Below are 23,999 nucleotides of genomic sequence, written 5' to 3'. Positions count from 1 at the left end.
CACCAGTAGAGATCCAACTTCAGCAATCTCACAACTCTAACTTTTGATCCATTAACCCTCCGGAATCAACCCGAGTCCCTCGGGACATCAACCAAATATACTAACAAGTTCTAAAATATTATACGAACTTAATTGACACCTCAAATCACATCAAACAATGCTAAAACCATGAATCATACCCCAATTCAAGCTTAATGAAACTAAAAAAATTCAACTTCTACATTCGATGCCGAAACCTATCAAATCAAGTCCGATTGACCTCAAATTTTGCACAAAAGTCATAAATGACATAACAGACCTATTTTAATTTCCAAAATCGAATTCCGACCCCGATATCAAAAAGTCAACTCCCCGATCAAACTCCCAATTTAAATTTTTATTTTAGTCATTTCAAGCCTAATTTAACTACGGGCTTCCAAATAATTTTTCGGACACACTCCTAAGTCCAAAATCACCATACAGAGCTATTGAAATCATCAAAACTCTATTCCGGGGTCGTTTATACATGAGTCAATATCCGGTCAACTATTTCAACTTAAGCTTTAAATCCTTGGAACTAAGTGTTCCAATTCATTCTAAAACATCACCGAACCTGAACCAATTACCTCGGTAAGTCACATAACAACTGTAAAGCAAAAATTGAGCAGTAAATGGGGGAACATGGCTGCAATACTCAAAACGATCTGCCGGATCGTTACAGTTGGCCACATTTTGGAGTAATTATTAGAGTTCAGCTATATTTTAAATTGTAATAGACAAGAAGCCGTTGATATAATAAATTGACGTGTTTGCCTATCTAAAATACAAAACATAACCAGTAATCAGTATTGGAGTTTGAAACTTTGACAAGTGCATTCCCAGTAAATTATGCTAGTTTTTGAATTCATAGTGTACTTGAGCAACTTTGAACCTTTACTAGTACAACATCCATAGTCCATGAATGATTCTTGGTTATTGAACATTTACTAGTGCAAAATTCAGAAAGATCCAGGAACGATTCATGGGTTTTGAATTTATATTATACTTCAACAATTTTTAAACTTTAAAGACAAAATTCAAGAAAAATTATTAGTTTTTGAACCTTTACTAGTGCAAAATCCAAAAAAATCCGGGAATACTTCATGATTTTTTAATTCACATTATACTTCAGCGACTTTTAACCTATAAATATAAAATCCTTGAATAAAAAATGGGTTTTAAATCTTTACTAGTGCAAAATCCAGGAATGATTCATGATTTTTGAATTCACATTATATTTCAACAATTGAGTGCTACTGCTTCAGGTCATTCAAACTCCAAGAACAATTCCTGGATTTTGAACATATAAATATTCAAAGTCCATTAGTCGTTCCTGGAGTTATCTGTATTTATTAGATAGGATTTTTTTGTCCAAACTTGTATTTTCGCATTAATAAATGGCTATTTTATTGATATAAGTAAAATATGGCTAAATTCTAATAACCGACCTGAAAGATAGCTGTTTACCAAGATCATCCAAAAGAAAATTGAGAAGGCTCACAAATGAGGTCTGCACTCCACACATAAGGCCCATCCGCGGAAAGTGATTTTGTTTGCTTGTGCTACTCATACAAGAAAATGCCCAAGATTCATCTTTCGATGGTGTGGCAATTGGCAAGGGCCATTCTAATTTAAATTATTTAAATATTTAATTAGACTTAAAGAATATTATTAAAACAATAGTTATTTTGTTTAAATAACAAAATGCTTCCTGATAATAAATAAATCTAAAATAAAATACTATGATTAATCAGGATAAAACAACATACCCATTGTGATCCCACAAGTGGGGTATGTTTGATAAGATATTTAAACCAAACAGTAGTAAAAGAACAAACGTCGCATTTTTCAGTTGAGGCTTCTATTTAAAAAATAAAATTAAAAAGAGGCTTGATGCACTTAATTTCTATCCTTAGTATTGCTGAAAGTATAGGAGCTGTGGGAGGAATTTGCTAGTAGCTATGTAGTGCTGTGGTATAGCAATCCTGGGGCTTTCTGTCCAGGTTGCTGCTAGCTTTTTTGTGTCTTCTTTGCCTTATAATTCTTCACTTTTGTAAATAAAAAAATTAGTTACAAAAAAAACAAGTAAGGGTCCATGAAATCCAAATCACTTATCTTGTTTCATTTCTTTATGATCATAAAGTAGAATTTTTCTTGATGAAACTTTTCGGCATATGCATATATATATATAATAACGACTTGAATGACCGCTTACAAAAATTACAGTGTATGCAAGATGGCCCTAAACAAAGGGACAAAATCTTGGTCTAGTACATTGATTTGTCAATAAATAAAATTATAACTGCAATAAATATTAGAGTAAGAGACTGCAGGCTTGAGGAAATAGAATAAGATGGAATAGCGGCTGAAGTGCTAGTGTTGGGATTTGGAAGCACTGGTCTGGTCCCTGCAGGAGTTGTGTTTGGAACTAATGATGATTTTGGAGGAGATGTTGTGGGTTTTTCAACATCAGCAGTAGCCTCAGTCCCTTCTATAGTTGGTGCTGCAACAGGTGGATCAACTTCTGCAGTTGGTGCTGCTGATGCTTTAGCAACTGAAGAATAGAATTAAGTGGCGTCTTTTAGCATTGGAACTTTTATCACAACTAATTTGATATCGCATGTATAATTCTTTTTCTTTCATCGTGCTCTATTTTCGCTAGGTTATATATATGACTTTGTGTGTAATATAAATAAGTTGGTGGTGCAACATTACCTCGTTGACTACGAGGAGCAAGAGCGGGAGGAAAAGCAGCAGCACGATGGTGACGAGGAGGATAAGCGGGAGCATGATGGTGGTGAGGAGCAGGAGCAGGTGGTGGCGCGAACAAGGCCGGACCTGCCAAGTTTATCATCAAATAACCAATTAATTAATGACCTAAATATGAAGTTAGCCCTGTTGATTGAAAGAGAATATGCGTTATCAATTGAGTAAAGAGAAGGTTTGGTGATAATAAAGTAACTTCAGGTATATCCAGCAGGTTGTCCAATTAAGTACAGTTAGATAGTAATGACTTTGGGATTGGGACGTAGTTGATTTCATTGGTACAAATTAATTGACAGAATTAAGATAAAGTTACTGAATCTGTGAGTCTGATAAGGTTTCAGTTGCATGTATTGAAAGCTTTAATACCTGGAGGTGGAAGGGGAACCCCTGAGGCTGCAAATTAAACAAAAGAAATGAATTTAAAACTTTGGTCATAACACATAATACCAAAGAGAAATTCATGATCCTTAATAATAAATGAGTTTACCACTGCACTGAACTGGCACACCAGTATTACATGCTTGAGGAAGCGAAAGTGCCAAAGTTCGAATAAATGGTATGGAAACAGGAACATTTCCAGTAACCATGAGACATACACAATCTATGCTATCACTCATTGATGATTTAAGTGAATTGCAGCAATCTTCAGTTGGTGAAGAGCCATTGCCACTGCTTCCAGTTAGGTAATTAAAACAAGGGGTGAATGTGCTAAAAATTGAACTTGTACACGCCGTGTTTATTTGACCATTTAGCATCTTAAAAGCTGAAAAAGTTAGAAGGGTTAGGAAAAGAACATGTGCTGATGCAGAAACTTTCAAAATTTCCATCAGTATCAAATTTGATAAGTCCAAATTGATCTTATGATCTGAATAGGTTAATTTCCAGATGTGGATGTGCATGCAAATTTGCCAATGATTTATAGTTTACATTGTTTTAAAGATTCCTGTAGAAGGAGTAAACGGTAGATATGAAATTTGTGGCTTGGAGTTAAACCGCTTTGACTCATAGTGTAAAGTTGGCATTACCAATTGTTGATCCAAGACTTTGGCTTAAAAAGATGGGTGTCTTAGGTAGGACAGTTATACTGCTTATAGCTAGTTTTCCCAATCTTAATTTTCCAATCTAGAATAATCATATTATTGGACTTTTCATTGGTTTACAATGTTTTTTTAAGGACCAGGGATTTTCCTATTTCTTATTTTTTCCTGGTTTCCACAATTTTTAGCCTCTCTGACATGGATTTAAGTTGTATACATATACTAACCGGGTAATTAATTATTATATTATCAGTGTATTTTATTACGATTATATAAAATTATTACTCTATTTTCGAGTTAGCATATTCGAATTGATGCAAAAAATTACTTATTAATGTAGGTCAATTTTATCCAATAGCATAAAAATATAGGTCAGTACTTTAAACTCATACTATTAAAAATGGTACCAAATTTTGACGTTATATTGAGAGGACTCAATCCAGATCACGTAACCCAATTAACTACATAGGTTAACACTTGTCAAGATTACGAACAAAGGCTTGATCTGATTTATTTTTTATTGAAGGTTTAGTTATGAAATTAAGCTCTTTTTTTTCGTACGAAGTTTCGAAGCCGTTCATTAGTTCGAGTTGGCCAACCAAACTACCTATATTTTCTTGTTGTTTTGCGCTAAGACTTTGGGTATTTAAACCACAGCCCTTTTTCTCCTTCAGCACTCAAAACATCCCAATTCTCAACCAACTCAAACTCATCTGCTCTTCTCTAAACTCACTTGTAGTTAGCCTTAAAGAAAATGGCATCCAAAGTCATGAATATAATGGCTCTAGTCATAGTTTTGGTAGCCTTATTTTGGAATGAGGCTACAGCTCAATCAAATTGTATGACCACACTTGTTGGATTGGCCCCGTGTATGAATTATGTTACTGGAAATTCATCAACTCCAACCTCATCTTGCTGCACTGCCCTGTCCGGCGTTGTCCAATCCAATCCTCAATGTCTTTGCTCTTTGCTTAATGGTGGTGGTTCTGGTTTTGGTGTTGCCATAAATCAAACTCTTGCTCTAGCTTTACCTGGTGCTTGCAATGTACAAACTCCTCCGGTTAGCCAGTGCAATGGTAAATTTGCATTCCTTAAATCTTTTATGCCAATCGCACTACATAACGCACATACCTCATTAGGATTTACCTTCTTTATATACACTGACAATGTATTGAATTTTTACACTGCCTTCCACGTTACTTATTCCACTTAAATTGGCAATTAACTATTGTTATTTTTTAGGTGACCTGATTGTGTAAATTTAAATTTTTTTTTTATTGACTTTTATGCATTTGAAAAAACAGCAGCCAATGGACCAAGTGCTTCAGTGCCAACTGCAAGTTCCCCTTCAGGTTCTCCTGCCCCAACTGATTCATCTGATGAAACACCTGATCAAACCCCAGCAACTCCATCAGGATCAGGTAATTCTAGTATTCCATCAGTTGTACACTAGCAGATTGAAAAAGTAAAAAAAGAACAGAAAGAAATTCGTTATTCTCTATTTATCTGATCATTAAAGTACCATTAAAAGTGGAACACTAATATTATTTGTTGCAGGTTCAACAGGATCTAAGACAAATACCTCACCAAATGGATCCTCAAATGCAGGAAGCAACATGAAAATTTCTTTCAGTTTAATGGGATTCTTACTCTTCATTGCATCAACTGCTTTGGCTCTCCCTGGATTTTGAAGGAGCTTCGCAGTTACTCTTATGTCACCTCTTTGCTATTGATCAAACACTGTAACAGAGAGGCCCTTTTTCTTGGTCTAGTGTGATTGGTTATAACTTAGCTATTTATTGTTTCTTTTTGTATGTTCGGAGAGCTCGTTGTAGTTTTGTACCATCATTTGTTTTGGATATAATAATCATCTTTGTGAATTGTGATCACTTGTAAACGGACCCTGTTCTCTGCATCTCTATGTCCTGTTTTTTCTTTTTCATGATTTGTTTGTATGAGGTCGAAAGCATCAAATTTTACAGTATGAATTTGAAAGGATGAATTTAAAAAGATGCCTACCAAAGTAAACTATAAGCTCTATAGAATAGTCATAAGACAGGTGATGCCTAGTACGGAGTTGAATGTTGGGCCGCAAAAATTTAACACATTCACAAAATAAGTATCCATAGAAATGTTGATGCGAAGATGGATGTGTGGTACTACAAGATTGGATAAGATTAGAAATGATTACATTTCAAGTAGCATACATCGTGGATAAGATGAGAAAAATATCACTTAAGATGGTTTGGTCATGTCATTTGTCAACCTGCGGATGTATCAGTCTTTAGGTGTAAAACTATAGGGAGTATGAGTTTAAAAAGATGTGGTAGACATGGGCGGATGTAGCCTTCACCTACGGGATCATATGAACCCATAACTTTCAATATGGGGCATAGATATATATGTAAAAACCTACTAAAATATCAACAAATATTAGATTTGAACCCATAATTTTAATGATATAATTAATTCAGTGCAAAATTAAACTCATTAAATTTTAATTCTGGATCCGCCTCTGGTGGTAGACCGAAAATCACTTGAAAGAAATTTGTAATCGATAATTTCTAAGGGTCCATGCAGACTTGGCAAAATATAGGACACGGATGGAAGAAAAAAAATTATATATAGTTAGAATTTGTTTTAGAAGTTAGCATTTTTACTCTAGAACTTATACTCTTCGGAGTGGTTCAACCTTTCGTAGATTTATACTTTAAGAGCATATACATATTTTTGTATATATTTCAAAGATTTATGGAATATGATTACTAAGGATTCATATCGCCGATCCCAGCTGATTTGAGACTGAAGTGTAATTATTATTATAGTAGGATATAAGATAAGAATACATGTATTAATAATACCTGAATTAGACTATTTATAGACAAAAATATCCTTGATTAGTGTAGTATTTCTTGTATAACAGTTCATTAGGAATTACCACATAATAATTCCTTCATTATAATTAATTACCACATAAATATTATTTGCATTATAATATGTTAATATGTTAACCAAACGACCTTCTAAGTGAAAAAGCTTAGTATTCCGGTTGTAAAATTACTTTTAAGTTAAAGGGAGAAAAAGCTACAGATTGTAATGTTGCAAGAGAAAGTAAACTTAATAATAAAAGGAAAAAAAGACAAAGAAAAGTGACAACCACAATCATTGACACTTCTATAAGTAGTACACATAGACATAACTTATAGAATTCAGCAAAGGCAAACAAATTCAGCTATCTTTCTGTGTCAATTAGACCACCTATTACCTAAGCACTACCAACTGTAAAATGACCTATATATTTTTTGATTGGCACAGTTCTTTCCTTGTTGCAACCAAGCCTACCTGTTCCATTATATATTTCTATTCTACAATAATAACTGGCGTCTCTCGCTATATCGTTTGAACAATGAATCAAACTTTCCCTTTCTTTCTTTTATTATCAATAGTCTAGAACCAATTAGTTCTCGACTATGGAGATTTATATTTCAATTTGGTAAAGTTGGACACCCACAATATCAAGTGATGCAGTCTCTAAATCTCAAGTTTCAGTATAAATTCACAGCAGAGTCATGCCAGTAATTCCATGCCCTTGAATCTTGATCAACTAACTAGCATAAATATTAGAGATTAAAATTATCAAAAACATACAAATTTCACTAAATGGCTACAAAAGGAATTGAGATCGGCCTGACTCTAGCCGTGGTGCTCATGCTCATGCAATGGAACGGAGTCAGAGCACAATCAGGCTGCACAACTGCACTAGTGAGCTTGTCCCCGTGTCTAAATTATGTTACTGGAAACACAACAACGCCATCATCGTCGTGTTGCTCTCAGCTATCAAGGGTCGTGGCATCACAGCCAAGGTGTCTTTGCTCCGTGCTAAATGGTGGTGACTCCTCTTTTGGTGTTTCTATTAACCAAACTCTTGCTGTTGCACTTCCTAGTGCATGCAATGTGCAAACTCCTCCCGTTAGCCGCTGCAATGGTATGCATATGTTTCTCTAAGTAACAGTTAGACAAAAGAATTTTCATACTATCAAACCTCTTAAATGATAACTAAAGGTAACTGTACAGCTGATATTGTAAAAACTATTTAAAGCTTACATTGACATGACATTCAATCGTTTTCTATACTTTACAGCTGGAGCAAATGGACCAGCAGCTGATAGTCCTCCAGCGGACTCTTCTAAAGAATCACCAGATGGGAAATCTGAACGAGACATTCCTTCAGGTATATATATCCTTTTTCTTTTTGTTCCTGTCAGAAGTGCATTTTGAAATTTTATTCAGGGACTGACCATTAATTTAATTAATCCATGAAAAAAGCAGGTACAGGGTCGAAGACTACTGGTGGGAGTACATCTAGTGGAAGCGCTGTGGAACTGCCGTTTCATATCGCAGCTACTTCGATTTTCATTGTTGCATTCAGTGCTTTTGCATCAACTTTCCTCTAGATTCATAAATTGTTTGGGAGTTTTGAACATTCTATGTTGTTTTCCACGTGTGATGATTTTTGATTTTGTCCTATTTGCCCAAATTAAAGTTGTAGTACCAGCGTGCCATGTATAAGTGCATGCCTTGTATTGTGTCTACACTTACTATGAGTTATTCATTGAAGTCTTGGGTAGTCAATATATTCTAGCTCATTGTCATACTCTAAATGCTCATTTTCGGTCTATTTATTTTTTTCCTCTTTTACCTTCACTTTCTTTAATTTTTCGGTTGTTGCTGATTGTAATTAGTTGATCCTTGGAAAGGCCTTTGCATAACAAAGAAAGAATAAAACCGCACTCAGCTACAATGGAAACAGAAGTTTTCATGAATTAAGAGTCTAAAGCAGAGAGGAAATGAAGGACCGGAGCAGATAAAGAATGAACTAGAGATTCATAAGGAGTTATCTGTCCCTCTTGTATTATTTCAAGGTTGAACGTTCAAATGAACATAATGATACCTTCTTACTTTTGGTTGAGAAAACAACAAAGAAAGAAGGAAAGAAACAGAGAAACTACGGCCTCATTTATTTTAATTAAGATTAGACGCATGATTCTAAATATACATCTATTAAGATCCTGGATAACTAAAATTGTTTGTTTTCTCTACATCTCAATGTGTAAATATTATCTTTATCTAAAAATTAATAAGTATAAATTCAAATAGTACTATTTAATTTAATACTATATCAAAAAAAAATTATTAAAAATTATATAGTGGTTAATGGTGATGATGGCTAACAATAGTGATTGTGGGTGCCGACTTGATTGTAGCTGGTGGTGGTGTTGGTTGATAGTGGTAATTATGTGTAGTAGATGGTGAAAAACAATAGTAGTTAATAATGGTGTTTGATGGTAGTTGTGACTAATAACAGTGATGAATGATATATAGTAGTGGTTGATAAAGATGATTGGTCATTGTTGTGGTAATAGTGACCGGTGGTGATGGTTGTAAATGATGGCTAGTGGTAGTGACAACTGACATTCATACTTGGCGGCGGTGATGGTTGTGGGTGAGGATGGTGGTAATGGTAAGGGACAGCAATAGAAATGATGATAGTGATTAGTGGTAAAAGTTTAGGAGTAATAATGAAATTTCTTTTTTATAAAAATTATTAAATATATAACATCTTAACGATAACAAGACCCTATTTTAGATCTCAGTCATTAATATCTATTCAGACCCATTAATTTAACTCTGTTTGGCACGCACTTCCGTTTTTGGTCTAATGCTGCAAAGCAATGTTCGTTGCCGCATTCAGAAACGGAATTTTTGATTCCTATGGCGGACATCAAATGAGTTGATTCCCCTTTACTACTTTGGGCAAACTTTAGATTTAAGCAGGACATGAAAATTCGTTAATTTCTTCGTAAAGGAGAATGTCCAAATCATAAAAGGCCAAAAGACGATTTTGGCTTTGATTTTAACCCGTGAACACAAAATGTGATATTGACCTTTGCAGCTATCCTTGAGACGAGGAAACAAAAGAGTGGTCCTTGACCATCACAAAACCATGGACCATAGCAAATGCCGACATGTGTGTCTATCCTTCATTTTTTAAGTCTCGTAGAGATCATCAAGAAATTAGTTGTTTACTAAGTTATGGTTATAAAGTAGGAAAAGTAGTTAACCCACATTCGTAATAACCCCATCTGCATGCATTAATTTATTTCCCAAACTTTTCCTTTATAAATATGACTTCTCTTGACTTTTCCACACCTATATCTCAATAAACCATTTAATATCTCTTTTCTTAATTATATATATATTAGCTTAGAAGCAATTTACAGAACAGTATTCAAGTAAAATGCAGATATCAGCGAGCACAATAAGTGCAATAATAGTTGTGGCAGTGGCTCTTCTTTCATTACATGTCATCAGCGCTCAATCGGATTGCGAACAGGTGGTTGTTGGGTTAGCTCCGTGCCTGCAATACATAGAAGGGAATGCCACGAGCCCGTCATCAGGATGCTGCACTCAGCTCGCCACTATAGTGAAGACGCAGCCTCAGTGCTTGTGTCACGTTTTGAATGGCGAGGGCTCATCCTTTGGAGTTAATATCAATCAGACACTTGCTTTGGCTCTTCCTACAGCTTGTAATGCCCACACTCCCTTTCTTACTCTATGTAAAGGTACGCTAAAGTTATCACTACTTCTTTAATTCCCAAACACTAGTCGTTTGACTAACTAAATTTTCTTAATATATTTGTCTTTAAAAAAAACTTGAAGTATTTATTACTTTCTCTGTCTCAATTTATGTAAAGTTGATTATACGGAGGGTAAGAAAGAAATATAAACCTTTGAAATTTGTATTCTAAAACACGCTTTAGATATTTATATGTCTATAAATTATTTTATTAAGGATAAAATGGATATTTTGAAGTCAATTAAATTACTTCCAAAACTAGAAAGGTAATATTCTTTTTAGGACAAACTAAAAAGTTTTTCCAAACACATCTTAACTACAATATCCGTTAAGGACGTTTACGGGTCGTTTGGTACATGAGATAAAAATAATAATTTTGAAATAAAGTTTGGGATTAAATTTATCTCATGTTTCATTTGGAATATTAGCTAATCTTGGGATTAACTTTTACACTAAAATTGTGGGATTAGTTATCCAATATAGAAGGCGGGATAACTAATCGCATGAGATATTCTACCCCATAGGATATTCTCGGATATCCCACCATTATACCAAACGATCCATAAGAGAAAAATAAATAACAACTTATAATTACTTTTATAATTAAAGTCATTCAATATCTTTAAGGGTCTGTTTGGAAAGCCTTGTGTAATTACTTGGTTGTGTAATTACTAGGATAGTAATTACACAGCCTGGTAATTACGTAGTATTGTAATTACAATGGCTTGTTTGTTTGTCATGGTGTAATTACAGTGTAATTACATGTGTCATGTTTGGTTGTACAAGTGTAATTACATAAATAAATAAATATTTTTTACTGTATGATAAATATTTATATGTATAATAGATATTAAATACTATTATATATTGAAATAAAAAAAAGGAATTGGAAAGGTTGCCTTGTAATTACATCATGTAATTACACCAAATTCTTTACCGCCTTTTGAGAATTGGAGAGTGTAATTACCCTCTCCCAATTACACTCAATTCATCACCAATCAAATAATTACTTGGTCAAATAAACATGCCAAAGTGTATAATTACACCCAATTACACTTAATTTCAATTTCCATGTGGCTTTCCAAACAGGCTCTAAGGGGTAGCAACGTCTTTGCCCTTCTTTCTTTTTATTTTTTCCCGAAGCTTTTCATTTCCCTCTAATTATGACGAAAGATCATTGTTTTAATTTGTACTGTGAATATAAACATTTCAGCAACTTCCCCAACTGGTTCTCCGGAAATCTCTCCGTCCATTCCTTCAGGTACGAATACGAACAAATCGTGCACTGTAACAACTGCACTTTTTCCATGTTTTTTTTCCTGCACCAATTTCAACATTTATATAATGGGTGTGAGAATTATATACTTGTGAGCGCAGGAGACAGATATTCAAGATTTTCGCCAAATGGAGATTCATTGAAGCTGCAGCCATACTCTCTGTTATTTACCCTTAATGTAGCCACTTTGTCATATGTCACAATATTCAGCTCCATCTTATAAACTCAAGCTCACTCAACAAAAATACCGTCTTTAATTTTTGTCATAAAGAGAATCCTTGTAAGAAGGTTTTTGTCTATCTTAAATTTTTGCTTATGTAAAGATAGTTCATCACAAATTCGTCACAATCTTGTGATGGATGTCTCATCATTTTCTTTTTTGGCCAAGGCAGAGGATTTTAATTACTCTATTGAAATTAATATTTTCAGAAATATTGAACAAATTAAGCACTTTTTGAATGTATACAAGTACATTTCACACACTCCATGGCCTGATTCATTATATCTTGCAGACCGTAAATCATTGAGTACTTAATTTCCTACTTCCTAACTCTTAACTACTAGATGTTTGGTCTTTTCATATTGTTCTGGAAGGTTTAGATTTATTATAATTCTAAACTATATCCACCATATAAAAGCAACATTAAATTTTCCAGTAGAATAATTCTTGGACGTGTCATATGAAATAAGGGGACATGAAATATAGAGAACGTCTAAAAAGGACAAATTGAGGAATATTAGTGAAATAGTTAAATTATTAGGCCATCTCCAACTCCAAAAAAAAATCTATTTTATATTCTTCTCTCTTTTCAATATTATATTATTATCTTTTATTTAAATTTTATTTTCTTATTTATTATTAGCAACATCTAATATTTTATATTTGCACCATTTATTTTTTGAGATGATTATATATTTTTTGTACAATTAGAACTTATAATAAAATTAACTTATAATTTTATATAAAAATAATAAATACACAAAAATTAATTTATCAAAATTATACTCCAAAGTTAAGATGTAAAATTAGTATTATAAAGATATTACATAAACATAATTAGGTATATATAAAGAGATAAATTAAAAGAGTTAAATAATAAAAATAATAATAAAATAATAGAAAATAGTAACGGAGAAAATGAATAATGTCAGTGATACTGTTCATCCCCAGTTTGCAGCCAAAAATGCAGCAACATTGGAGTCAAATTTCTCCAAAAACTGACAGCGCTGTGGCAAATGAAGGCAGCGGAGATGGCCTTATAAGTGCATGTCATTTTACCGTCAATGTAGAAGCGGTCTTGGCATGATACATCATGCGTGCTATGTAAAAATGTTACGGAGTCGGAGTACCGTATAATAAACTTATTTTTGAAGATAAATCTATATGAGGTCCACTTATGAAATTAAGAAGGAAATTAAGCAAAACATAAATCAGTTGTCTGAAGTTTAGAACCCCATTATTAATTCCTTAATATATCAAGTATTATATTAATAGCTCAATAAAACCAGCACAGAAACATGATACTAGTTAACAAGATCTCCTTTCTTTGTGTGCACGAATCCCGTATGACAGTTAACAGAGAAGAAAGGACGAGAATAATAAGTGACCTCCCAACCAACCTCATGAACGTCATCAATGAGAGCTGTGAAATAGCGGACGGAGACGCAACGCCCAATGCCTCCCCTAGACGAGATGGGTCACCTCCTCCTCACTGCAGCATCACAAAATCTCTTGGTAAGGGAGCCTCCACATCTGTGGTGGAGGAGACGCCACCAGCTGTAAAAACGCTCCTTGAGGCCTGGCTAACTGATACGCTAACCAGCATCCTTCATAAGCCCGCTCGTGACAAAGTTACTGAAAACGCGAGGACTTGCGTTATACAACCAGCAGACGAGCAGCACAACCAAGTCCCTTCTCCCCCCCCTTCCCCCCCAACGACAGGTATCACTCACAATGTCACTAATAGTGCAGGTGACGATGCTCTCACAGTCATTTTGAAAATGATGGAGGAAATGGAGAATGAGAACAAAGCACTCTGGAACCAGACGAGAGAACACCAAGAAAGGGTCGATAAGATACCGGGCGCCCCTAAGCTCCTGCCAAAGAGAGATGCCGGTCGGTTCGTCGAGCAGCCGTATAGTGATGACGCCGCTCCACATGCCATATCAAAAACCTTTAAAATGCCGCCTTACCTGAAATTATATGATGGAACGAACGACCCCGAAGACCATGTGACTCACTATGTCACCGCCGTGAAAGGTAATGATCTCGCCAAGGAACAAGTATCCTCCATTTTGTTGAAAACATTCGGTGAGACCCTCATGGGAGGAGCATTGACATGGTATTTACAACTATCTGCACGCCCCATTGAAACTTTTGAAGAGATGGCATACAAGTTTATAATGGCCCATGCTGGGGCCAAGAAAGCTGAAGCAAGAGTGAACGGCATATTTGCCATCAAACTTTCCCCGGGAGAGGGACTGAGGGACTTCCTCGCCCGTTTCAATCGAGTAAGGATGACCCTGCCGAACGTTTCAGAAGGGATGGCAATCGCAGCCTTCCAGAATGGTTGAGCAGGAACGGGTCGAGGGCGACTAGGAATGTTACACTCCATGTGTTCGTACGTGAAAGTACGCGATAAGTAAATTGATAGAAGCTCGTAAATGAGATGGTACATCCCGCATTTTGGTATGTTACAATTTCGTCGTAAGCTAATCGACGTAAGTTCGAGAATGAGATTATTTTGAGATTATAAGCATTATGCTATTTCAAATATGTGATGAGTAAATTCGTGAAGGTGAGAAGGTAATCAAATCAAAGAAAATGAATTTTCGTCAAAGTTTAACATGTTGGGATAAAATACGGCCCGAGCTAAAATACCCGATATTTATGGACTAGTACCATACAAGGTACCACATGACCATGAGTGAGGTATATAAGGTATGTTAAAAGTGAGTAGTATCTTAAGTAATTTGAGATAATTCTTAATTATGTGGTTAATCGGATAATTATTAATTTTAGTGGGAGATTAACTATTAATTAAGATGATTGGTGTTTAATTATTGGATAAGGATATCATCCTTAACGTGGCAGCAAGCCACCCAAATATATATATGACTCTTAAGTCATTATTGAGTAGGTGGCAAGACTAAAGGTAAAGGAACGTGGTTAAGCCACCATTCCATATTTAAAACATCTCTAACTGAAGAATCTGAAAGCAACATAAGTCATTATCTTAAGAATCATGAAAGCAACGTATTAGTCATTATCTTAAGAATCATGAAAGAAACGTATTAGTTTTAATCTCCATGGACCAGCAACATTGGATGCTAAGCTTGCTAACAGATATTTCCCTACTTCGATCCGTCGTTACGTGTTTTCGCAAAAGACGTATGTTAGAGGAAATATCAAGAGAATCGGTTCAAGTATGTTAAGGCTATCCCTTCTTTTTTTTTTGGCATGATCCAAATGATACAAATGAAACGAGTAAAATACACAACTTCCATAAATGACTCTATTCATAGAAATACTAGGGGTGTCTATATTCTTGATTCCCCATGTGAATTATTATTATATCTTGTGTTCATGGGTCTCAGAAAAATACGTATTTGATAAAGTTTATCCGACATGTATATTATTTTTATGACATTCCGAGAAATCTTATTAACGTATTTCTTATGCATTTCATGCATTTATACATGTACATTGACACATGACCAGATGGCGTTATATACGCGTATATATGTATATATATGTATATGGGATATGGAAAAAGGTTACAACGTTATATACGCACCACCACCTGATCAGCTGGTATACGTTGATGTTTTGCCCACAGTGGTCGAAATGATATGATGGGATGCCCTCAGAGACTTGATGATGTTATGAACACATATACCTATGCACGGTATGACATGTATACGCATATGCATGACAGTATAAAAATAAAATAATTCACAGAGTTATGCAGACGTACATGTCGAGTCTTTTACTCCATGTTTCTCTCATGTCTATTATTTACTGATTTTCATTCCTTACATACTTGGTACATTATTTGCACTGACGTCCCTTTTGCCTGGGGATGCTGCGTTTCATGCCCGCATGTCTCGATAGACAGGTCGAGAGTCCTCCAAGTAGGCGATCAGCTCAGCAGAAGATGTTGGTGCACTCCATTTGCTCTGGAGTTGCTTGTTTGGTCAGTATGATTTTGATTTGTATTGTTTGTTATGACGGGGCTCTGTCCTGACCTTTATGATAATTATGTATTCTTAGAGGCCTGTAGATAGATGTTATGTACATAAAAGATTGTATGGCCTTGTTGGCCTATGTTCAGTGTACGAGTGATTATTTTGGTCTTAGAGGCCCATATGTCTTATGTATAAGTTGGTATTACATGTTGCATTCTACTTATCTCACGGCAGCCTCTCCAGCTCAGTTATCTATGATAGTATAATACGAAAAGATACGTTATGTTGGTACTCGGTTGAGTAAGGTACCGGGTGCCCGTCGCGGCCCATCGGTTTGGGTCGTGACAAAAGTGGTATCAGAGCAGTTTTGTCCTAGAGAGTCTATAAGTCGTGTCTAGTAGAGTCTTGTTTATGGGTGTGTCGTGCACCACACTTATAAGCAGGAGGCTACAAGGCATTTAAGACTGTCACTCTTTCTTCTTACTCTAGATCGTGTGGTAGAGCTTAGTTGTAAGAACTCAATTTCTTAAACTATATCTTATTCATAATACGACGATACCTACATCTAGAAAGATGGTTGGTAAGAGATATAGCTGTGGAAGAGTTGAGTTAGAGGAACTCGATTTTGCATCATTCCTATGATGGATAAATGTGAGGTCTTCAGCAGAACATGTGTGTACCTTACGTGTAAGCTTCTTGATAAGGATCCTTAAGACAAGAATATCTATCAACCTCTATGGTGAAAGGCAATAAGAGATTCAGAAGATAGATACAAGCTTCAACAAGTAAAAAGAGCAAGATGAGAAGGGTACGAGGTACCCAGTTAATGAAGATTATCGGTATTTTCAACTCCGGCAGAAAAATATAAGCATTGTGACTTACCTTCAACAGTAACAGATGAATGTATAATTGGCCACACCCATCTCAGTTATACCCTATTGGAGGCTAACATGTGTAGTTTAAGAAAAGGACAGGATTTTAGGATCCGGCTGGGGTTAGAGTAACCCAAAATGGTAAATTGATTATTTGTGTTAGTTGACATTTCCGAAGGATATTACAAAGGTGCTAATAGATCTCCTTGTGAGGCACCCAGATGGTGCATTCTAGAATATTATAATTAGATGTGAATATTAGCATGAAAAAAAAAATTAGAAGATAGGCACGGAAAGCCTGGAAGGGACAAATATTACCTTGGTGTGGCTCGCGTCCCTAGTAGAGCGAGAACGTTAAGCAACCCGAAGAGCCACTGGATGGAGCAAAGGGGAGCTAAAAGCAAAATAATGTCTTGTTCGAGTTTTCAGAATAAAGTGATTAACATAAATGTTAGCGGGAAATAAGAAAAGAGTTAATGAAGCATTATGAGTAAGATATGATATATGGATGACAACGGTAGATCAAAAAGATGACAGTATTACAGAGTCTATAGTCAATTGAAGGAAAAGACGAGAGGTGACAAGCCTTGAGACAACAAAAAAGTATAGGCCATAAAGTCATATCCTCATTTCAAGAAATAAGTTCGTGACTCTAACGCAACTACCGGAAGGAAAAGTTAGACCCCAGAACAATAGAAATAAGTATGGGCTGGTGAACAAGATAAACTAAACATGAATTAGGGACTGTGTGATTGGATAATAGTCAGCATCATGAGAATTTCAGATTTCGTTCCGGCGATAATAGAGTGGACAACAGAAGAAGATTCATGAGAAATTTAGAGAATGGTCATACAGGAAGACGCATTTATTAAATCTTATTAACGTATTTCTTATGCATTTCATGCATTTATACATGTACATTGACCATAATCAGATGGCGTTATATATATGTGTATATGTATATATATGTATATGGGATATGGAAAAAAGTTACGGCGTTATATACGCACCACCACCTGATCAGCTGGTATACGTTGATGTTTTGTCCACAGTGGCCGAAATGATATGATGGGATGCCCTCAGAGGCTTGATGATGTTATGAACATATATACCTTTGCATGGTATGATATTTATACGCATATGCATGACATTATAAAAATGAAATGATTCACAGAGCTATGCTGACGTACATGTCGAGTCTTTTACTCCATGTTTCTCTCATGTCTATTATTTACTGATTTTTATTCCTTACATACTCGGTACATTATTTGTACTGACGTCCATTTTGCCTGGGGACGCTGCGTTTCATACCCGCAAGTCTCGATAGACAAGTCGAGAGTCCTCCAAGTAGGCGATCAGCTCAGCGGAAGATGTTGGTGCACTCCATTTGCTCCGGAGTTGCTTGTTTGATCAGTATGATTTAGATGTGTATTGTTTGGTATGGCAGGGCTCTGTCCCGACCTTTATGACAATTATGTATTCTTAGAGACTTGTAGACAGATGTCATGTACGTAAAAGATTATATGGCCTTGTCGGCCTATGTTCAGTGTACGAGTGGTTATTTTGGTCTTAGAGGCATATATGTCTTATGTATAAATTCGTATTACATGTTGTATTCTACCTATCTCACGGCAGCCTCTCCAGCTCAGTTATCTATGATAGTATGATACGAAAAGATATGTTTTGTTGGTACTCGATTGAGTAAGGTACCGGGTGCCCGTCGTGGCCCATCGGTTTGGGTCGTGACAAGAAAACTGTTAAGTCGACTCATGAAGTACCCCCGAACTACTTGGGATGAAATAAACAATGCGTATTGTGCCGAGGTCCGAGCAGACGAGGACGACCTCAATGAACCAACTCATCGACTTACCTCGGTACATGCCGAATTCAGAAAAGATCGAAGAAATGATATCAGAAGGGACCTCGCAGCTTCGCGACCCAACAGAAAACGACATCTACTATATGTCAGAACGATAATTACATCCTCCTAACACCACGAAGAGCCCCCCCCCCCCCCCAGACCAAGGACAAGGACTCACCGGAACAAAAGAGGTATGCCCCCTTTATTATCCACTCACAAATATTGTGTGTCACCTATAAAAATAGTCTACGCCCTGGAGAAGCTCGAACCAAAGGTGAAGTGGCCACTAAAGATGAGGTTAGACCCCTTTGCGAGTTCCACCAAGAACGAGGGCACAAAACCGAAGATTGCATCGCCCTAAGATAGGAGGTCATAAACATGCTACGACAGGGACACCTCAAAGAATTACTGAGCGACTGGGGAAGGGCCAACTTTGCTAGAGGACCTGAACAATATCAAGGACCGCCGAAACCGCCCCTCGCCAACCCGCACCGTACACATGATCATCGGCGACATCAACGATTCTTCCATCAACAGTGTGAAGTTCACCATAACCCACAAGCTCAAACGGTCAATCACCCACCAACGGTATGATGAAATCGAAGAAAGTATCATCTTCGATAAGTCAGATACCAACGGTTTGGTTTTCCCTCACTATGATGCCCTTGTTATCATTTTACGAATTTTAGATATCGATGTGAGACGCATTATGGTAGACGATGGGAGTGGTGCCAGGGGTGGATTTAAGTGGAGGGGGTGGGGTACATGCACCCATGCTCCCCTCCCTAGACTGTGTATAAATAGTACTAATTTTACAATTATGTATATAAATATGTTTGTGGCCACCCATGCTCAATTGTCTACCTTGCTACACTGGTAAATCGGTGCCCCTGTTTCCCCTAGGTCATGGGTTCGATTCCCCGTCCCTTTACGTATTTTTAATTAAGTTTTGTTTTAATATTTAAAAGTCCCTTTTGGCTAAAAACACATCCCACGTTTTTAGGGGAAATGTGGGTATAATCGATCAAATCCCTAAAAACAAAATATGATGTCTCCCTCTCATCTCTCTCTCTCTCTCTCTCTCTCTCTCTCTCTCTCTCTCTCTCTCTCTCCTCTCTCTCTCTCTTCTCCTTGCTCTTTATTTCAATTCACTCGTTGCAGCTTTCTTCTCCTCTTGCTATTCCTCGCTCTATCTTTTCCCATTCTGCTCAATGTTTGAATCTCTTGCCGAGATTTTATCTTGTTGATAGTGATTATGATTGTTTATTTTTGAAATGAGAAGTAGTTGAATACTATTTCTAGTGGGAATTTAAGAGAGCTGGGGCTTTGAAGTTTTCAATTTTGATAGATTATTGAATTTGTGCACATATTATGTTTGAAAAAAATATTTGGCCAAGTCAAAGATTGAAATGCATGAAAAAGAATTTATGCCAAGGAATTTAGTGGGACAATAATTTAAGTTTAAAATATCTCCAAATTAAACAAGTGTAAATATTTCATATTAATTAGAACAAAATATGAGAGCTTTTCAAGATAAGCAACGAAGTCATGAAGTGCTCACAAGATTGATAGTGTCAGAAGTGGCATATAGGGGAAGTTTGAGGCCAAAGATAGCTAGGAGATTGAATGATTTGAGTTTTTATCCTTAGAACAGTGAGTTACTGAGAAAGTGAGGCATATGTAGGCTTTTGGCTTCTGTTACTTGGGACCTCTGTCCAAGTTTCAGTTTTGTTTTAAAACCAAATAATATAGTTATTAGTTATTGAAAACGTTGCTCCAATCCATACACAATTAAACTGTATAAGTTCAAACATACATGTACAAATGCCTAATTTTTGTTGCTACCGCAAGCGTGTAAAGAGCATTTTCATCAATGAAGTACATCAAAAATGATCTACATAATAGGATGGATGGTGATTTTTTGAATGATTATTTAGTTTGCTATATATAGCGTAGGATATTCAAAACTGTAAGTAATGATGCTATTATCGACCATTTTCAAAGTATGAAAACTCGTCGAGGACAATTGTAAAGATAACCCATGTTCTTAAAATCCTGGATACGCCTCTGAGTGGCACGTGCATTATCCACCCTCGAGTACTTGCACAAATGAAACTTGAAGATAAGATAGTGTCGCATTGCATCACGCTAACTAGTTTTAACAATGCAGTTGAGCGAACATCTTGCAAAATCACACTCCCCGTCTTGGCCGGCGACGTCACTCTGGAAACCACGTTCCATATCATAGACCAAGACACATCGTACAACGCCATAATAGGGCGACCATGGATACACACCATGAGAGCCATCCCTTCCATCTTATACCAAGTCATCAAATTTTCAACTCCATGGGGAATATTCAACATAGAGGAAAACAACACACATCCCGGGAATGCTACCGCATCGCCCTAGACTGCACAATCACTCAACAAATGAAGGATGAAGAAAAAGAGGCATAGATATTAACAAGGTCGAGGTCGATATGTGACGATAGCGAGGACGTCATCAGAGACCTCGATATGGTCGAAGTTGCAGAATCGACCATAGAAAACCTCGACCCTGTTCTATTAGACAGCAACAACCACAACAAGAAAGCTTACATCGGCTGCAAACTTCAGAAACCAGGTAAATTCCGTCAATTCTTAACTACTAACGCGGACTTGTTTGCTTTCAGCCATGCAGATATACTAGGTATCCCGAAGAAAATCACCACACACAAGCTGAATGTCGACCAATTCCCCCCCCCCCCCAGTAAGGTAAGTCAGGCATAAGTTCAACTCCGGGATCAATGATGCAGTACGCAAAGAAGTGGAAAAGCTATTAGAAAATGGGGGTATTTTGACTCCCTAACAGAGCCATTTTCTAATAGATTTTCCACTTCTTTGCGTACTGTATCATTGATCCAGGAGTTGAACTTATGCCTGACTGACCCCAAGGATTTATTCCCATTACCCCATATCGACCAACTCATCGACGCAACGGCCAGGCATGAATTGCTGAGCTTCTTGGACGCCTACTCGGGCTATAATAAAATCCTCGTAGAAGAAGAGGGTCAGGATAAAATCACTTTCATCACCCATCAGGGGACGTACAGCTATAGGGTCATGCCATTCAGACTGAAAAATACAGGGGCAACTTACCAAAGGTTAGTGACGAGGATGTTCAAAGACCAACTCGAAAAAATAATGGAAGTCTATATAGACGACATGCTGGTCAAGTCCAAAAGGAAAGAAGATCACATCGACCACCTGAGAGAAACTTTTGACATACTCAGACGGTACAAAATGAAACTAAATTCCGAAAAGTGCGCATTCGGCGTGGCCTCAGAAAAATTTCTATGTTTCCTGGTATCACAGCGAGGGATTGAGGTCAACCCCAACCAAATCAGAGCCATCGAAGGGATACCAGAACACCTGACCACCAAAAAACAGGTTCAGAGGTTGACTGGCCGTATCGCCGCCCTTTCAAGATTCACTCCGCGATCATCGGATAGGTGTCACAAATTATTCAGTGTACTCAAGAAGGATAACGACCTCTAATGGACTTCTGAGTGCGTCCACGCCCTACAGGAATGAAAAGCATATTTGCCATTGCCACAATTACTTTCAAACCAGAGTCAAGGGAACGTCTCCTTATCTACCTCGCTGTATCCGAAGTAGCTGTGAGCGCAGTCCTAGTCCGAGAAAATAAAGGTACGCAGTCTCCCATCTATTACATTAGTAAAAATACTAGTCGACGCCGAGACGAGATACCCTCATCTCAAAAAATTAGCCCTGGCCTTAGTCGTAGCTTCACGAAAGCTTAGACCATATTTCCAATGCCACCTTATCTCGGTCGTCATGAATTTCCCCCCTAAGAAGCATTTTTCATAAACCCGAGCTATCGGGCAGGTTGGCCAAAAGGGCCATCAAACTGAGCGAGCACGATATCATATATCAGCCGTGAACAATGATAAAGACACAAGTTCTTGCTGACTTCGTCGCCGACTTCAACATAAAAATAATGCCCGAAGTTGAAAAAGAAGCGGTCCACGCTTCTCCCCAAACATAGGATCTCAGACGTGTCGCGTTCTTGAAGAGGTCCACGAAGGCCATTGCGGAGCTCATTCGAACAATCGGGATTTGGTCAAATGTCTCATACGAGCAGGGTATTACTAGCCCAACATGAAAAAAGAGGTCGCGGACTTCGTGAAAAAATGGGAGCAATCCCAAAAGTATGCCCCAAGCAGGCAAACGCCTCCATTCAGTCACTTCCCCTTGGTCGTTCATCAAATGGGAATGGACATCGTGGGCCCCCTCCCGGCAGGATGAGGTAACGTGCGATTCCTTTTGGTTTTGACTGACTATTTCTCTAAATGGATAGAAGCAGGAGCATTCGCCCAAATACGTGAACAAGAAGTGATCGCCTTCATATGGAAAAACATCTTATGCCGATTCCGCCTCCTCAAAGAGATCAGTTGTGACAACGGACCCCAATTTACCGGAAAGAAGGTCGCTAAATTTTTTGAGAAATGGCATATCAAAAGAATACTCTCAACGCCATACCATCTCGCGGGAAACGGATAAGCGGACTCCTCCAACAAGTCGATATTGAACATCATGAAGAAAAAACTCGAAGACGCCAAAGGGTTGTGGCCGGAAATATTACCAGAAGTACTCTAGGCCTACCGAACAATGCCGAAGACAAGCACAGGAGAGACGCCTTACTCGTTAGTCTATGGGACTAATGCAGTAATACTAGTCGAAGTTAGAGAGCCGACCTAAGATACTCCCACGAGAGCGAACCGAGGAACGATGAAAACATAAGGCAGAAGCTTGACGAAGTCGAAGAACGAAGAGACATGGCCCACGTAAGAATGATCGCCCAAAAACAACAAGCAGAACGCTATTGTAACAAAAAGGCAAAGGGCAGGCCACTCAAAGTCGAGGACTAGTGCTTAAAGCTAAAACACAAGCAAGCAAAGACCCACAGGAAGGCAAACTGGGAACAAATTGGGACGGCCCGTACAAGATCACGGTGACAACGAACAAAAGGTCATTCCAACTAGAAACAATGGAAGGAAAGCTACTACCAAACAACTGGAATATCACTCACCTCAAGTACTTCAACTTCTAAGAGATAAGGCATCCCCCAAGTCGTACTCTTTTTTCCCTCACTTGAGTTTTGTCCCAATTGGGTTTTCTCAAGGAGGTTTTTAATGAGGCGACGAATGGGACACCTCAAGCCGAAGTACACAAAGGCAGAGGCACAGGATGACTAGTTCAGTGCTCGACCTCTGAAACCTTCTCCAGGTCGACCAATGAAGGGACTAGATAGACTGGGATTGGGTCTGGAACGCCAACCA

General features: G+C 37.3%; 4 protein-coding genes across 5 annotated transcripts; 3 read left to right on the top strand and 1 right to left on the bottom strand.

The window, feature by feature from the left end:
- Nucleotides 1-2,114: 2,114 nt before the first annotated feature.
- On the bottom strand, nucleotides 2,115-3,685 carry LOC104104981 (non-specific lipid transfer protein GPI-anchored 16-like). Its single transcript, XM_009613206.4, has 4 exons — nucleotides 3,272-3,685; nucleotides 3,151-3,177; nucleotides 2,734-2,856; nucleotides 2,115-2,572 (listed from the first exon to the last, which is right to left on the bottom strand). The coding sequence occupies exons 1-4, from the start codon at nucleotides 3,681-3,683 to the stop codon at nucleotides 2,286-2,288; spliced, it is 849 nt and encodes a 282-aa protein (XP_009611501.2). The 5' UTR covers nucleotides 3,684-3,685; the 3' UTR covers nucleotides 2,115-2,285.
- Nucleotides 3,686-4,484: 799 nt separating this feature from the next.
- Nucleotides 4,485-5,701, top strand: LOC104104980 (non-specific lipid transfer protein GPI-anchored 5-like). 2 transcript variants are annotated; one of them, XM_009613205.4, is made up of 3 exons: nucleotides 4,485-4,897; nucleotides 5,129-5,242; nucleotides 5,379-5,701. In XM_009613205.4, exons 1-3 carry the CDS (start codon nucleotides 4,576-4,578, stop codon nucleotides 5,510-5,512), a joined length of 570 nt encoding a protein of 189 aa, XP_009611500.1. In that variant the 5' UTR covers nucleotides 4,485-4,575; the 3' UTR covers nucleotides 5,513-5,701. The 2 variants fall into 2 exon arrangements, with proteins under 2 accessions (XP_009611500.1, XP_009611499.1); XM_009613204.4 differs by having other exon boundaries at nucleotides 4,488-4,897; nucleotides 5,126-5,242.
- A 1,445-nt stretch (nucleotides 5,702-7,146) lies between these two features.
- On the top strand, nucleotides 7,147-8,482 carry LOC104104979 (non-specific lipid transfer protein GPI-anchored 5-like). The gene is made up of 3 exons (XM_009613203.4): nucleotides 7,147-7,806; nucleotides 7,963-8,052; nucleotides 8,151-8,482. The coding sequence occupies exons 1-3, from the start codon at nucleotides 7,482-7,484 to the stop codon at nucleotides 8,273-8,275; spliced, it is 540 nt and encodes a 179-aa protein (XP_009611498.1). The 5' UTR covers nucleotides 7,147-7,481; the 3' UTR covers nucleotides 8,276-8,482.
- A 1,433-nt stretch (nucleotides 8,483-9,915) lies between these two features.
- LOC104104978 (non-specific lipid transfer protein GPI-anchored 5-like) lies at nucleotides 9,916-12,216 on the top strand. Its single transcript, XM_009613202.4, has 3 exons — nucleotides 9,916-10,444; nucleotides 11,672-11,719; nucleotides 11,836-12,216. Exons 1-3 carry the CDS (start codon nucleotides 10,120-10,122, stop codon nucleotides 11,955-11,957), a joined length of 495 nt encoding a protein of 164 aa, XP_009611497.1. The 5' UTR covers nucleotides 9,916-10,119; the 3' UTR covers nucleotides 11,958-12,216.
- The last annotated feature ends 11,783 nt before the right edge of the window (nucleotides 12,217-23,999 follow it).

The sequence above is a fragment of the Nicotiana tomentosiformis genome, chromosome 1 (assembly GCF_000390325.3).
Source record: "Nicotiana tomentosiformis chromosome 1, ASM39032v3, whole genome shotgun sequence".
NCBI classification, from domain to species: domain Eukaryota; kingdom Viridiplantae; phylum Streptophyta; class Magnoliopsida; order Solanales; family Solanaceae; genus Nicotiana; species Nicotiana tomentosiformis.
The sequence above is the reverse complement of the archived record's forward strand: the minus strand, read 5'-3'. Positions and strand labels throughout refer to the sequence as shown.

What these genes read in the sequence shown, in the direction of transcription:
- LOC104104981 (XM_009613206.4), bottom strand. Translation starts at nt 3,683, where the DNA reads ATGCACATCCACATCTGGAAATTAACCTATTCAGATCATAAGATCAAT. An exon ending in TGTGCCAGTTCAGTGCAGTG is followed by an intron (nt 3,178 to 3,271) that starts GTAAACTCATTT and finishes TTTAATTTGCAG; the next exon opens with CCTCAGGGGTTCCCCTTCCA. An exon ending in GGTTCCCCTTCCACCTCCAG is followed by an intron (nt 2,857 to 3,150) that starts GTATTAAAGCTT and finishes TAAACTTGGCAG; the next exon opens with GTCCGGCCTTGTTCGCGCCA.
- LOC104104980 (XM_009613204.4), top strand. Translation starts at nt 4,576, where the DNA reads ATGGCATCCAAAGTCATGAATATAATGGCTCTAGTCATAGTTTTGGTA. An exon ending in TCCGGTTAGCCAGTGCAATG is followed by an intron (nt 4,898 to 5,125) that starts GTAAATTTGCAT and finishes TTGAAAAAACAG; the next exon opens with CAGCCAATGGACCAAGTGCT. An exon ending in AGCAACTCCATCAGGATCAG is followed by an intron (nt 5,243 to 5,378) that starts GTAATTCTAGTA and finishes TATTTGTTGCAG; the next exon opens with GTTCAACAGGATCTAAGACA.
- LOC104104979 (XM_009613203.4), top strand. Translation starts at nt 7,482, where the DNA reads ATGGCTACAAAAGGAATTGAGATCGGCCTGACTCTAGCCGTGGTGCTC. An exon ending in TCCCGTTAGCCGCTGCAATG is followed by an intron (nt 7,807 to 7,962) that starts GTATGCATATGT and finishes TATACTTTACAG; the next exon opens with CTGGAGCAAATGGACCAGCA. An exon ending in TGAACGAGACATTCCTTCAG is followed by an intron (nt 8,053 to 8,150) that starts GTATATATATCC and finishes TGAAAAAAGCAG; the next exon opens with GTACAGGGTCGAAGACTACT.
- LOC104104978 (XM_009613202.4), top strand. Translation starts at nt 10,120, where the DNA reads ATGCAGATATCAGCGAGCACAATAAGTGCAATAATAGTTGTGGCAGTG. An exon ending in CTTTCTTACTCTATGTAAAG is followed by an intron (nt 10,445 to 11,671) that starts GTACGCTAAAGT and finishes TAAACATTTCAG; the next exon opens with CAACTTCCCCAACTGGTTCT. An exon ending in CTCTCCGTCCATTCCTTCAG is followed by an intron (nt 11,720 to 11,835) that starts GTACGAATACGA and finishes TTGTGAGCGCAG; the next exon opens with GAGACAGATATTCAAGATTT.